The sequence below is a fragment of the Salvelinus fontinalis genome, chromosome 6 (genome assembly GCF_029448725.1).
Source record: "Salvelinus fontinalis isolate EN_2023a chromosome 6, ASM2944872v1, whole genome shotgun sequence".
In the NCBI taxonomy this organism is placed as follows: Eukaryota; Metazoa; Chordata; class Actinopteri; order Salmoniformes; family Salmonidae; genus Salvelinus; species Salvelinus fontinalis.
Window position 1 is genome coordinate 20,267,514 of NC_074670.1, and position 15,163 is coordinate 20,282,676.

At 41.2% G+C, this 15,163-nt stretch overlaps 2 protein-coding genes across 2 annotated transcripts in view; both read left to right on the forward strand.

Moving 5' to 3' along the window:
- The first annotated feature begins 8,170 nt into the window (after positions 1 to 8,170).
- On the forward strand, positions 8,171 to 12,210 carry LOC129857314 (rRNA 2'-O-methyltransferase fibrillarin-like). The gene is made up of 8 exons (XM_055925435.1): positions 8,171 to 8,280; positions 9,332 to 9,484; positions 9,611 to 9,748; positions 9,923 to 10,188; positions 10,356 to 10,488; positions 10,575 to 10,687; positions 10,912 to 11,057; positions 11,746 to 12,210. The coding sequence occupies exons 1-8, from the start codon at positions 8,271 to 8,273 to the stop codon at positions 11,768 to 11,770; spliced, it is 984 nt and encodes a 327-aa protein (XP_055781410.1). The 5' UTR covers positions 8,171 to 8,270; the 3' UTR covers positions 11,771 to 12,210.
- Positions 12,211 to 13,495: 1,285 nt separating this feature from the next.
- LOC129857311 (dual specificity tyrosine-phosphorylation-regulated kinase 1B-like) overlaps positions 13,496 to 15,163 on the forward strand; it is an 82,709-nt gene continuing 81,041 nt past the window's right edge. The window contains exon 1 of the mRNA XM_055925433.1: positions 13,496 to 14,288. The gene's annotated coding sequence lies outside the window, so the exon portion shown is untranslated. The remainder of the gene's footprint in view (positions 14,289 to 15,163) is intronic.

Genomic DNA, 15,163 nt, shown 5'->3' on the forward strand with positions numbered 1-15,163 from the left:
AGACATTTGTTTTATCACAAAACCGGAGAGCAACCTCTGCCCGGTGAAGTCCACAAAGCATGTAAAAGACAGTTACATGACCTACAGCATGGTCAAGCAATTTAATGTTTACAACATTTTTGGATCACAAACAACTATTGATTTAGAACCAAAGAGGTTTACCGCAAGTCGTAAAGAAAACAGAAGCTGCCTCCACTATACCAGCACCATTTAAACTTGAACATTTCAATATCATCAAATCACCTCTGCTTAGTCTAATAAAGTGACAACTAAAAGATACCAAAAACAATTTAGTCCAATCCACATAAGCTACATATGATGTGGCTGTCAAAGTTTCTGATTTCTGTGTGCGTGTGTAGATAGTATCTGTGCATGCACGTTAGTGCAAGTAGAAAAATCATGTTGACCCTACTTGTAGAGGATGCCATCCTCCTCTCATGTTGACAAAACAGTCTTTCACTCTGTCATGCAGTACATGCTTTCATTTTTTGTTGTCCTAGGCTACCTGGCTAAAATGCTTGCTCGCTAGCCTAACTTTCATTCATGGGCAATGTCAGCTAGTTAACATTAGCCTTTTACATCTAGCTACATATTGAACTTCCATCTCAGGCCAGGGGCACAACAATGTATATATTAATGATTGGATCAGAATCACCTTTATAATCATTGGCCAATAGGGAGAATTAAGTAAAACCAGTCCAAATCCCTATCTCCTTCCATGGCTAATTTAGGAAAGGGACAATTTTAGGTAGCTAGCTAGCCACCGAAGGACAACAATACAATCAGCTGCAACAATTCAAGTTCTTTCTGTACACTGCATTCGGCTTGACTTTTTCCACATTATGTTGCAGTCTTATTCTGAAATGGATTCAATTATTTTCCCTCCTCATCAATCTACACACAATACCCCATAATAACAAAGCAAAAACAGCTTTTTTGACATTTTTGAAAATGTATTAAAAAAACCGGAAAGATCACATTTACATAAGTATTCAGACCCTTTACTCAGTACTTTGTTGAAGTACCTTTTTGCAGCAATTACATTCTCACGTCTTCTTGGGTATGATGCTACAAGCTTGGCACATCTGTATTTGGGGAGCTTCTCCCATTCTTCTCTGCAGTTCCTCTCAAGCTCTGTCAGGTTGGATGGGGCAGCGTTGCTGCACAGCTATTTTCAGGTCTCTCCAGAGATGTTAAATTGGGTTCAAGTCCGGGCTTTGGCTGGGACACTCAAGAACATTCAGAGACAACACTCCTGCGTTGTCTTGGCTGTGTGCTTAGGGTCATTGTCCTGTTGAAAGGTGAACCTTCTCCCCAGTCTGAGGTCCTGAGCACTCTGGAGCAGGTTTTCAGCAAAGATTAGTCTGTATTTTGCTCCGTTCATCTTTCCCTCAATCCTGGCTAGTCTCCCAGTCGCTGCGTCTGAAAAACTTTCCCACAGCATGATGCTGCCACCACCATTCTTCACCGTAGCGATGGTGCCAGGTTTCCTCCAGAAGTGACACTTGGCATTCAGGCCAAAGAGTTCAATTTTGGTTTAATCAGAATCTTGTTTCTCATGGTCTGAGAGTCCTTTAGGTGCCTTTTGGCAAACTCCAAGCGGGCTGTCATGTTCCTTTTACTTCGGAGTGGCTTCCGTCTGGCCACTCTACCATAAAGGCCTGATTGGTGGAGTGCTGCAGAGACGGTTGTTCTTCTGGAAGGTTCTCCCATGTCCACAGAGGAACTCTGGGACTCTGTCAGAGTGACCATCTGGTTCTTGGTCAGCTCCCTGACCAAGGCCCTTCTCCCCCGATTGCTCAGTTTGGCCGTGCGGCCAGCTCTAGGAAGAGTCTTGGTGGTTCCAAACTTCTTCCATTTAAGAATGATGGAGGCCACTGTGTTCTTGGGGACCTACAATGCTGCAGAAAGTTTTTGATACCCCTCCCCAGATCTGTGCCTGGACACAAGCCTCTACGGACAATTTCATCAACCTCATGGCTTGGTTTTTGCTCTGACATGCACTGTCAACTGTGGGACCTTATATAGACAGGTGTGTGCCTTTCCAAATCAATAAAATTTCCCACAGGTGGACTCCAATCAAGTTTTAGAAACATCTCAAGGATGATCAATGGAAACAGGATGTACCTGAGCTCAATTTCGAGTCTCATAGCAAAAAGTCTGAATACTTATGTAAATAAGGTATCTGTTTTTTAATTTTTTATAAATTAGAAAAAATGTCTAAAAACCTGTTTTCGCTTTGTCAAGGCTGTAACATAACAAAATTAATTTCACAAAAACACATTTACTGGAAGAACTGTGCAGATGCAAAGTTTCGTAACAGAATATGAGCTTAGAATAAAAAAAAATGTTGCAAAACCTATCCATGGCCATAATATTTCTAATGCTTATCATAGAAAGAATGTAGCCAGCTACATTTCCTAATGTTTTGTTTGAAGTTAATCTAGCATTTTACTGTAGAAAAGTAGGCTACACTGAGAAAAGTATCTTCATACCAGTTAGAGCGTTGTCTGCTGACAGAATGCCCTTTCGTGAATTCTCATCCAAGTGGAGAAGTGCATCTGAATCAACATATTAGTCTGATGCTAAGCAAAAATTACAATAAGAAGCATTTTAGATCTGCGTTTATAAAACGCAGCAAGATATTTCTTATGAGTTTTGTATTTTTTTCCAGCGTTAACGCGACCCCTGCATGGTGATGTACAGTGGCTTGCGAAAGTATTCACCCCCATTGGCATTTTTCCTATTTTGTTGCCTTACAACATGGGGGAAAAAATGATTTTTGGGGGGTTTGTATCATTTCATTTACACAACATGCCTACCACTTTGAAGATGCAAAATAGTTTTTGTTGTGAAAAAAAAAAGTAATAAGACAAAAAAACTGAAAACTTGAGCGTGCATAACTCTTCACCCCCCCCAAAGTCAATACTTTGTAGGGACACCTTTTGCAGCAATTACAGCTGCAAGTCTCTTGGGGTATGTCTCTATATGCTTGGCACATCTAGCCACTGCGATTTTTGCCCATTCTTCAAGGCAAAACTGCTCCAGCTCCATCAAATTAGATGGGTTCCGCTGGTGTACAGCAATCTTTAAGTCATACCACAGATTCTCAATTGGATTGAGGTCTGGGCTTTGACTAGGCCACTCCAAGACATTTAAATGTTTCCCATTAAACCACTCGAGTGTTGCTTTAGTTGTATACTTAGGGTCATTGTCCTGCTGGAAGGTGAACCTCCGTCTCAGTCTCAAATCTCTGGAAGACTGAAACAGGTTTCCCTCAAGAATTTCCCTGTATTTAGTGCCATCCATCATTCCTTCAATTCTGACCAGTTTCCCAGTCCCTGTTGATGAAAAACATCCCCACAGCATGATGCTGCCACCACCATGCTTCACTGTGGTGTTCTCGGGGTGATGAGAGGTGTTGGGTTTGCGCCAGACATAGCATTTTCCTTGATGGCCAAAAACCTCAATTTTAGTCTCATCTGACCAGAGTCCCTTCTTCCATATGTTTGGGGAGTATCCCACATGCCTTTTGGCGAACACCAAACGTGTTTGCTTATTTTTTTTCTTTCACAATGTCTTTTTTCTGGCCACTCTTCTGTAAAGCCCAGCTCTGTGGAGTGTACTGCTTAAAGTGGTCTTATGGACAGATACTCCAATCTTCGCTGTGGAGCTTTGCAGCTCCTTCAGGTTTATTTTTGGTCCCTTTGTTGCCTCTCTGATTAATGCCCTCCTTTCCGTGAATTTTGGTTATATCCACATTATACCATATCAAATACAGACATGTAGCGAATACAATAATTTTTTTGACAATTTGTTTTGTATTCATTTTAATGATTCTAAATAGTTTCCCTCTCTTGGCAGGTGCCATATTCTTTCAATTTTTTAAAATAATGGATTTAATGGTGCTCCGTGTGATGTTCAAAGTTTCTGATATTTTTTTAGAACCCAACCCTGATCTGTTCTTCTCCACAACTTTGTCCCTGACCTGTTTGGAGAGCTCCTTGGTCTTCATGGTGCCGTTTGCTTGGTGGTGCCGCTTGCTTGGTGATGCCGCTTGCTTGGTGGTGCCCCTTGCTTCTGTGGCCATGCAGAACAGCTGAGATCATGTGACAGATCATGTGACACTTAGATTGCACACAGGTGGACTTTATTTAACTAATTATGTGACTTCAGAAGGTAATTGGTTGCACCAGATCTTATTTAGGGGCTTCATAGCAAAGAATACATATGCATGCACCACTTTTCCATTTTTTTTAAACAAGTTTATTTATTTTTTTCACTTCACCAATTTGGACTATTTTGTTTATGTCCATTACATGAAATCCACATAAAAATCTATTTAAATTACAGGTTGTAATGCAACAAAATAGGAAAAACGCCAAGGGGGTTGAATAGCTTTGCAAGGCACTGTATCCTGAATAAATACACAAAAAGGTAGAAATAAGCAATATCCTACTTTTGCATATTATTGTAATGAGCTCCGCCCCTGAACAAGGCCACATATGTTTTGTCCGGACCAGACCAAATCTGAAACAATCATAGATGTCTATGCTTCGTAAGTTTGGACATTACAGTACAGCAAAGTAGAGCACACTACTGTACTGAACTCTATTGTATTTCTAAAAACGTGTTTTCGCTTTGTCATTATGGGGTATTGTGTGAAGATTGATGAGGGAAAAAATTATTTAATAAATTTTAGAATAAGGCTGTAACGTAACCAAATGTGGAAAAAGTCAATAGGTCTGAATACTTTCCGAATGCACTCTATGCTCTCAATGCGATTTGATTGGTGTGACACTAAAATCCAAGCTGGCTTCCCTTGACACTTTTTTTTTTTAGCTGCGCCAGGATACACTATTTTATGTTTTCTTACTTTTTTTCCTTGGTTAAATTTTGGGGGAAGCCTGGCTTCCCTTGGCATCCATGAATACATGCCGCTTATATAGTGGGGTCCGAATTTGTATATATATATATATATATATATATATATATATTATTATTATTATTAAACAGTAACGTGCAAAACACAAAAGACAGAAAAGCCAGAGGGACAAAAAAAGAAGAATAAGGAAGAGGGATTTTTTTTATTTTTGTATAATACAAATCCACATTATACCAAATAAAATACAGACATGTAGCGAATACAATTATTTTTTAGACATTTTGTTTTGCATTCATTTTAATGATTCTAAATAGTTTTCCAAATCAGATTTAAAACATTTTTAAGGGCATTTTTCTTAATACATTTTGATTTGTGTATGAAAAATGTTCCTCGTAAAATAAAGAGATTTATGACATACTGGCATTCAATTGTGGAATCAGTGTAGTAAAATAATGTCAAATTTAGATATTTCAATGGTTATATGCATTTTGTTGCCAAGACATAGTTTCACATCAGTACAGAACACCTCACTATGTAAACAATTACAAAATAAGTGTTCAATAGATTCAGTTTTTAGTTCACAAAAACTGCATTCACTGGTAGCATCAGGTATATATTTAGAAATCAAGCTATTACACAGGTAAAATCTATGGACAATCTTAAAGGAGATCTCCTTTTGAGGGGCGAAGGTAGCCTAGTGGTTTGAGCATTGCGCCAGTAGGTTGCTGGATGGAATCCCCGAGCTGACAAGGTAAAAATCTATCATTCTGCCCCTGAGCAAGGCAGTTAACCCACTGTTCCCCGGGGACGTGGATGTCGATTCAGAGGGGTTGGGTTAAATGCGGAAGACCCATTTCAGTTGAAACCAATTTGTGTGGAGTGAGCCAAGCACGGCGCCAGTTTACATCAAACGATGAAGCCCAACAAAATATAGCAGAAGGAATAGAATTCCTGTAGAAAATATCCCTTAATAAACGATTGCTGAATTTCTTATCTAGTAAACCAATGCCATTCACCTGTGTATCACTTACAATAGGAGATGATATATGCATATATCCAAAATATGCATTATTCTGAAGTAAAGATTTTATCCCACTTTTCCAAATTAAGTTGTACAATCGCTTATCTAAGGTGGATTTGGGAAAAAATATAGGATGAACGAGATAGCCCCTCAGTTTTGGATTAAAGCACCCTCCCTTGAATATTTAAATCCCTCCCTAACCATGAGGATAATTTATTTTGATAGATTCAGTTACAGGATTCAAATTAAGTGTTTCTGATCTGTTTCACCTGTCTTTGTGCTTGTCTCCAACCCCCTCCAGGTGTCACCCATGTTCCCCATTATCCCCAGTGTATTCATACCTGTGTTCTCTGTTTGTCTGTTGCCAGTTCGTTTTGTTTGTCAAGTCTACCAACGGTTTTCCCTTGCTCCTGTCTTTTTCTAGTTCCTGTTTTCCCGGTTTTGACCATTCTGCCTGCCCTGAGCCTGCCTGCTGTTCTGTACCTTGTCACACCACCCTGGATTATTGACCTCTGGCTGCCCTGACCCTGAGACAGCCATTCTGTACCTCATGGACTTTGATCTGGATTACTGACCTCTGCCTGCCCTTGACCTATCGTTTTGCCTGTGTCTTGTCCTGAAACGTGATATTAAGCTCATTCACAGCCTTAAGATTTTTGGTGATCTTTACACCTAGGTAGGTTACAGTATCTTTTTCAGTGATGTTACAATCTGCTGGATTGACAGCTCCTTTCAGAACAAACTTCTCACATTTCAAAATATATAATACCAAACAACCTCTCTCTCAATGTGAGCAAGACAAAGGAGCTGTTTGTGGATTATAGGAAAAGGAGGGCCGAACAGGTCGCCATTAATATCGACGTAACTGAAGTGGAGCGGGTCAAGAGTTTCAAGTTCCTTGGTGTCCACATCACCAAGACAGCTGTGAAGAGGGCACAGCAATACCCTTTCCATATCAGGACACTGAAATGATTTGGTACGGGTCCCCAGATCCTCAAGGTTCTACAGCTGCACCATCGAGAGCATCCTGACCAGTTGCATCCCCGCCTGGTATGGCAACTGCTCGGCATCTGACCGTAAGGTGCTACAGAGGGTAGTGCGTACGGCCCAGTACATCACTGGGGCCAAGCTTCCTGACATCCACCTATATACTAGGCGGTGTCAGAGAGGCCCAAACAATTGTCAGGCTCCAGTCACTGTTCTAGACTGTTCTCTCTGCTACCGCACGGCAAGCAGTACCAGAGCGCCAAGTCTAGGAACAAAAGGCTCCTTAACAGCTTCTACCCCTAAGCCATAAAACTGCTGAACAACTAATCAAATAACCACCCGGATTATTTACATTTTGGAGAACTGCTTCACAATATCCAATGCTAATCTAGCTTGTGACACATTTTTCAAACAAAAGTGAGGTGTCATCTGCCAGTTGGGGATATCTTGATCTCTCTGACCTAGAATTGAAGGCATGACATTCTAGGTCAGAGAGATCAAGATATCCCCATATCTTGATCTCTCTGACCTAGAGTGTCATGCCTTCAAATAGACTTTGATAAACTAATGAGCAGAATGTTTGAGATACTAATAAAAAAAGTGAGATTGGACAACTTTGTCATATTCCTTTGTAAATGTTAAACATTGAGGATGTTCCATGGCAGTTTGATACAGCTATTGCCACCATTATACAGAGTTCTAATAGCACCAACAAAAAAATGACCAAACTTCAAATGCTTAAGACAATCAAAGATAAAATTGTGACTTACGGTATTGAGAATTGTGTAAATTGTGACTCCTTCAATTGAGCTTTCTCATTAAGATCAAGCTTCTTATAGAGCTCAGCTACCTCACATCGCCTTAAACCAAGCAATTTTCCATAAGTAATACAGGCTGAGTGGATTTTAAATTTCAGCAGTTCCCAATATTTCCTATATTCTGCATTAGAGGTAGTTACATTTCCATTAAACAGATGTTTTAAATCATCATGCAGTTATTCAATTTCCAATAACCACCAGAGTATTTCTTATCATCATTACTGCACATTCTTAGTCAGCCATATGACTTTATGATCCGTCAGGACTGACTTTAGGCAGTATTTTTTACCTCTACAGTATTGGGCTCAAGACAAGAAAGTCCGACATTATTGACACAATTGATAAAGATGAGCAAAAACAACTGGAGTGTACTTATGGACGTCCAAGCTAGATGGCGACAAAATCCCAAGCGTCCAGACCGTGGTGTATCATGGGAAGGAGGAATCTGATGACCACTTTATTACGTAGTTTCTGAGTCTTCACAAGAAGAAGGTAGAAGAGAAAACCGGTAAAGCAAATTCGAGCTGTTTTAGATTGAGAACACAGCAATCGACCAAATATGACACCAGGTAAGTTATTTTATCAATTGAGTAAACGAGGATACATAATCGAAATGCCGGTCAAAGTCTAACAATTATGAAGCCCAAATATTATTGTGAAGTTGTTTAATATTCCGGCCTGGTGTTGCGAGCAGTAACGTTAGCCATGGTTTCTCTTACACAACTTGGACAAAAAGTAAATGGTGCATATAGCTAACGATACAGTTTCAAGTAGGACGTGTGTGTTCAATTTCACCTAATGATCATTCATATTAAAGTGTTTGGACTGTATTTGCATCTGCTGTGATTTAATGCACATTTTCCGCAATGGTGAAGCCCGCATGGCACTAAAATTAAACACGTGTTCATACGCACTAGCGTTAGCTAAGTAGCTAGCAAGCAATCTAGGTAACGTTAGTTGTTGTTCGCACATAACATACGTATTCTAGTTATATTGCCTGAACGTGGTTTGGGTTTGAGTGCCTAGCGAAATATTTTTTTTACGTTATTGGCTCATATACTCTCAACATGCTAGCATTGGTAACCAGGTCATTAACTAACCCATTGCATTCGCTAGATTCATGGCCGCCCATGTCATGCTGTTTACCCATTATCTTTGGTTTACCACTCGATCTCAAATACAGTATTCTAGTTAGATGGTAAACTAACACCGAGACATACAAAAATATTGAATGTCCTGTTCCATTTCCAAGTTCTTTGTTGTACCCCTTTAATCCGCTATTAAAGTATCAATTCATCACAGATGGTGAAATCAACCTGTATTTAGTTAAGTTATCATGGCTGTAAGACAAATAGGCATGCATTAGTTGTTGGGATCTATGATTCTATAAGTAATCTATACTGTAACATGCACCATAAATCTGAAGCATCTCTTATTTGTTTGCACCAGGTCCTGGCAACATGTAATGTGCCATAGACATTTGAATGTTACTGTAACATGCACCATAAATCTGAAGCATCTCTCATGCATTTGTTTGCACCATGCCCTGTTAACATGTCATGTGCCATACACATTTGAATGTTAATCTCCATTTTTCACAATCTTTCATCTTCCTTTTAGGATTCAGCCCTCGGGGTGGTGATCGAGGAGGCTTCCGAGGAAGAGGGAGCTTTGGAGACAGAGGTGGTGGACGGGGAGGTTTTGGAGATCGAGGCGGGCGGGGAGGTTTTGGAGATAGAGGCGGACGGGGAGGATTCAGGGGCAGAGGTGGTGGTAAGTCAAACATAGTTAGATTTTATTTGACAGGTTTTTAGGTTTGATGCCATGGATGAAAGTTGTTTTCCACAAGTGGTTAATTTGGACAAGAACTGGACATTAAGTGTTATTTCCCTGTTACAGGAGGTGGATTTAGGTCTCCAAGTGGCGAGGGTGGCTTCAGAGGCCGTGGAGGTGGTCGTGGCACCCCCAGGGGTAGAGGTGGACGTGGGGGCTTCAGCGCGGGCAGGAAAGTCACAGTGGAGCCTCATAGACATGAAGGTGAGTGGAAAAGTTGGGGAGCTGTGCAATACAAGCTGTCTCCAGCAGAGGCCTGTAGTTGCACTTTTGTTTATAGTTCAGCAGCACCCACTCTACACAATTTCTTCTTAACTGTAATGTTCCCAATATATTGGAGTGTTGTAATTTCACACGTCTCTTTTTTTCCGCCTTCAGGTGTGTTCATCTGCCGTGGTAAGGAGGATGCCCTGGTGACAAAGAACATGGTAATTGGAGAGTCTGTGTATGGAGAAAAAAGGATGAATGTCGAGGAAGGAGAGACGAAGATTGAGTACAGAGCGTGGAACCCTTTCCGGTCAAAGCTGGCAGCAGCCATCTTGGGAGGGGTTGACCAGATCCACATCAAACCTGGCTCGAAGGTCATGTACCTGGGAGCTGCATCAGGGACAACAGTGTCCCACGTGTCAGACATCGTTGGACCTGTGAGTATATCCCCCCCCCCCCCCACACACACACATAATCAGAACTCATTGGTTTAGTTGGGCTACTCGATAATGGTCTTGTTTAGAACAATTAACTATCACAATGAAGTGTGGACCTTCATTCCTTTGACCCCTGTACATGTAAGAACTTTTCCTCTGTTTTGCAGGAGGGTCTTGTGTATGCTGTGGAGTTCTCTCACAGGTCAGGGCGTGATCTGCTCAATGTTGCCAAAAAGAGAACCAATATAATTCCCATCATTGAGGACGCCCGGCATCCACACAAATACCGCATGCTTGTTGGTAAGTCATCAAAATCATACACTGATGCCAAAATACTGTGGTGGTTTATGTATGTTTTACTAACTCTGGCTGTACCCTCTGTGCAGGCATGGTAGATGTCATCTTCGCTGATGTGGCCCAGCCTGATCAGACCAGAATTGTTGCACTCAACGCTCACAACTTCCTCAAGAATGGAGGGCACTTTGTCATCTCTATCAAGGTAAAACATTGAGACTGTGCAAAAGGCTGTGTTATTCAGGGTTAGTGGTGCCATCTTCTGGAATACTATTCTTAATTAAGCAGGCAAACTAAGATATTTGACGTTGAACATTCTGCATTGAGCTGCAAAGCTTTTGATTTTAGGAGCAACTTAGATTACTGTTACTGAGGGCCAGTGCTTCAGGTGCAGTGGGTTTAAAGTACGTTTGTCCCGTCTCCCTCCAGGCAAACTGCATTGACTCAACGGCAGCACCGGAGGCTGTGTTTGCTGCGGAGGTGAAGAAGATGGGCTCAGAAAACATGAAGCCCCAGGAGCAGCTGACACTGGAGCCTTATGAGAGAGATCACGCCATCGTAGTAGGAATCTACAGGTGAGGAAATGCTTGTTTATAAATGTACATGGGTCACATTAATGGAAAAAACAATATGCATAATAATAATCTTGCTGCGTTTTATAAACGCAGATCTAAAATGCTGCTGCTTGCAATTTTCTGCTAACACTAATTTTGCTTCAGTTGCACTTTTCCACTCGGATGACGAACGGTACATATTCAGACAGCGTTCTAAACTTCAAGCAAAACCTTAGGAAATGTAGCTGGCTACATTATTTCTATGATAAACATTGCAAAAAAATACCTTGCTTTTTCGTTGTACGCACATTTAATTGTGTGGCTACTAGCTAAATAGCATTGCACCTCTGATGAATGAAGTGATTTTGTGCTGAATGTGTTGCACTAATGTATTTTCTGTGATGGAAAACTAGTTGCACGCTCCTGGTCACTTTTGAAGCAAAAAAAATAAAAATACTTGCTTTAATTATAAAATGCAGGTGAAATGGTTTAAAATGTAGATTTTTGTTTATCGTCTACATTTTGTAAATTCAGGTCTCTGAATTCTAACACGACCCCTGATGTATTATATTTAACTATTTTGCCTGGATTTGTTGCATAAATTCATATCTATAAATCTGAGTTTTGGCACAATTAATTTACAGTCTTTTACCCTGCAGAATGTATTTTGTCTTTGTAATAAGAATGTATCAAATATTCCTTCTTACAGACCTGCCCCCAAGAATAAGAAGTGAACTGGCCCTTAGCAGCTGTGGCATAGTGACTTTTTCTGTGGACCCACCTGCCGTGGGGGGGGGGGGGGTTGCTCAGCACCGGGGTACTGATTGGACCCCCACATGCTTACACCCATATCCGAACTGACCATTTTAGTATTCCTGTCTCCAGAGCTCGGAAGGTTGCTTGTCTGTTTTTTTGTGTTGGGGGGGGATCACTTCGCTAATTAACTCTGTGGTGCCATGTACTGTACAGAGGGAAAGCCTGATATGTTGATTTAACTTTTTTGTTTTTTTTGTTTAATATTCACATTTGTAATCTTATGCTTTTAAAGAGCAACTATTTCTGTTTATCGTTGAAGTCAAAGACAATTGTTTTTCCTTGATGTTAAAACAAGACTATGGCTTACCTATGTGTATGTTTCTCTTTGATATTTTTATTAAAACAGTATGTGATTGTATATTTTATTTAGTTCTGCACTTTAAGACCTGGTCAGAGGAACAATGTGTTATCATGACATAAGTTATGGTCGCTCAGAACTATGCCGAACAAAAATATAAGTGCAAGTTGAGGGAGTTCGCAATTGGCATGCTGACTACAGGAATGTCCACCAGAGCTGTTGCCAGGGTATTGAATGGTGATTTCTCTACCATAAGCCACAACACATTTTTTAAAGAGAATTTAGCGGTATGTCTTGCCTCACAGTCGCCGACCAAGTGTACCCAGGATCTCCACATCTGGCTGCTTCACCTGCGGGATGGCTGAGGGGAGGAGCAGGGTGCTGAGGAGCATTTGTCTGTAATAAAGGCCTTTTGTTGGGGAAACGCATTCTGATTAGCTAGGCCTGGCTCCCGTTGCCTACGGGCTGCGCAGTCATGTGAAATCCATAGATTCGGTCTGAAATCATTTATTAACTCGGTAAAATTGTTGCATGTAGCGTTTATTTTTTGTTTTGTGTAGTTTGCTATAGGTTAACTTCGTGTGGACGTCGCTTTTGAGTAATGACGAAATTGTATTCACCGTTACCAAATGACGGTTTCTGAAAGCGGTGACTAGCTGCTATAGTATTAAAACAACCTACACACCGATTGTGTCAGCTCGTGCGACAAAAGACCATTTTCATCCCAGTGGTGACCGCCGCCATTTTAAGTGAGTGAACGACCATACAGATTGGTCAGTGGTTTTCGTCAACGCGCGAATGAGGCGGGTAATTTGAACATGATTGGTGCTTGGTTGATGGGATATGATTCACTGATGTTAACTAGTTAGGTGCTGGTAGTATGATAGTCCCTCAGAAAATTTGTTAACAAACACTTAAGTTTCAAGCACAATTGAAACATTCTAAGTGCTATTTCTCATTTACCAGTATTACGACCATTTAAATAGCTAAATATATCTAACAGCATGCCCGTGAATCTAAATGTACTCATTTAGCTAGTTAATTCGCTAAGGTGCTAACCGTATTGGTGATAACGTCAAGGTTTACTGTTCAGGAAACATGCACGTGCGTGCTTGCTAGCTATGTTACGGCTTGCTAGCAACGTTGGCTTGGTTGGTTAACTCACCCTAAAACCTAATGTTGCCCTTTTAAATGCCGAGGCAGTTTACATAAACATGTATTACCGCTGCGTTAGATTATGAACAGGCTATCCATGTGCTGTTTAATTTCACACCAAGGGTAGTAGATAGTTTGACTGTCGCAGGTTTATTTTGGCGGCCATTTTGTAGGGGGAATGCAACTCAAACAGGCGGGAACGAGCTTCGTGTCGAGGGCGCGCTTTTCGTGTAGACCCTGGTCTAAGCGATAGCTAAAGCTGTCTGTGGTGTGATCGAGATTAACGGGCAGAGAGGGGGGGTCCCTTGCGAATGCACATCGCTAGTTATAGCGGTGCAACAAATACCCCAATTTTATTTTAATCGTTTATTTTTTATTTAAACAATACTCACCCCCCGTTCACCACAACATGCAACACGTAGTTGGATATTAGTACTAACAGTTACAGTGAAAGCTAGCTAGTTAGTTAGCCAGCTAACGTTAGCTAGCCTCCCAGACTCAGCAGCTACGATAAACCCAACGTTACCCGTTTGCTAACGTTACATGGTTTCTTAAGTGAAACAGCGGCCACGAAAGAATCAACGGGGAGATAATGTATATTTTGGATGACAATCTAGCCATCGCCATGCTACCCAAGCGGTACCACATCTGTTACCTGTGAACTGCTCAATTAACTAGCTTGCGCTGCGCTGGGCGGACCGCGCCGAACCTCCGGTTTCATCCTGCGCTCTTGCTGGACTGCGTTTTGGAGACTAAACTCACTGAAGACCCGAGTTTTGACGGGGATTTATTGCAAAAAACGGGACTACCCTCTCGTTGTTAGGATATCTCACCCATCAGAGGGGTGACAGTTTGGGGGTGGGGGGGGATTGGTTTACCGGTTCTTATTCTGCCCGGTACCTGTGGTGGAGGCTAGGACGGAGGGAGAGAGGGAATACTGATAATGGCTGCTCCGGGAAGCTGGAAACGAACCACCGCCTGAGGTAAGAGAAGCTTGGTTTATTCACTCACTGGGTTTTAACTCATTTGTTGTGAAGATGCCCTTTTTTGTCATCAGTCGTCATGTGTTTGAAGAAGACCATGATGATAAACTGACATCCATACAAACAGCACCTTCCGTACCCTCCCATGTCCTCCAACCTTCAGCATCAATATGCCATTTCAATCGCTATGGTTCTAGTTAATTGTACAGGACATTCATTTGGCTTGTAACATTATTTATCGATTCGTACACTTTGTGGACAATTGAGAAAGTAGCTACATTTCCCCCGTAGTGATGCCTTGCAATGTAGTTGGTTGTGATTCGCCATGATGGAAAACTGCCATAGACAGCTACAATGTATCCGAGGCTAGTTCAGACTATCCTTTTCCATCTTTTAGAAATCACATTCTCAGTAGGAATGAAGTAGGATTATCAAAAGTCACCCTGCCCAGTAGTCTTAATATTTTGTATGGGCAGTGTTGGCCATGTAAGCTGTCCATTAATATGCATCATCATGGACTTATTACGATTTGATGTATGACTGGGATATCCTCCCTTTTCAATGCATCACACAGCCACTGTTCCTACTTGTGGTAAAATTGAGAAATGATGGATGCCATATTCTAAATCACTCCTGCCTAATTTTATCTGCAGTGTTTCCTTTAACTAGCTAATGCAAATATTTTAAAGAATGTCCAAAAGCCACTGCACTGCTGCAAACTGCATTTTAGAATTCACAGCAAGACAGCGTGGAAGGGTATTGTAATCTCTGATGAAGGCTGTGGTTGGTGATTCAGGAAAAACTGATACATTAAAGAATGTCATAATTATATATATATTTTGATTTCGGTATGAAGGATGACATTACAACCCTTG

Excerpts from the sequence above, each read along its gene's own strand:
- LOC129857314 (XM_055925435.1), top strand. Across the intron at positions 10,189-10,355 it reads TGTCAGACATCGTTGGACCT|GAGGGTCTTGTGTATGCTGT; the intron begins GTGAGTATATCC and ends TCTGTTTTGCAG. Across the intron at positions 11,058-11,745 it reads ATCGTAGTAGGAATCTACAG|ACCTGCCCCCAAGAATAAGA; the intron begins GTGAGGAAATGC and ends TCCTTCTTACAG.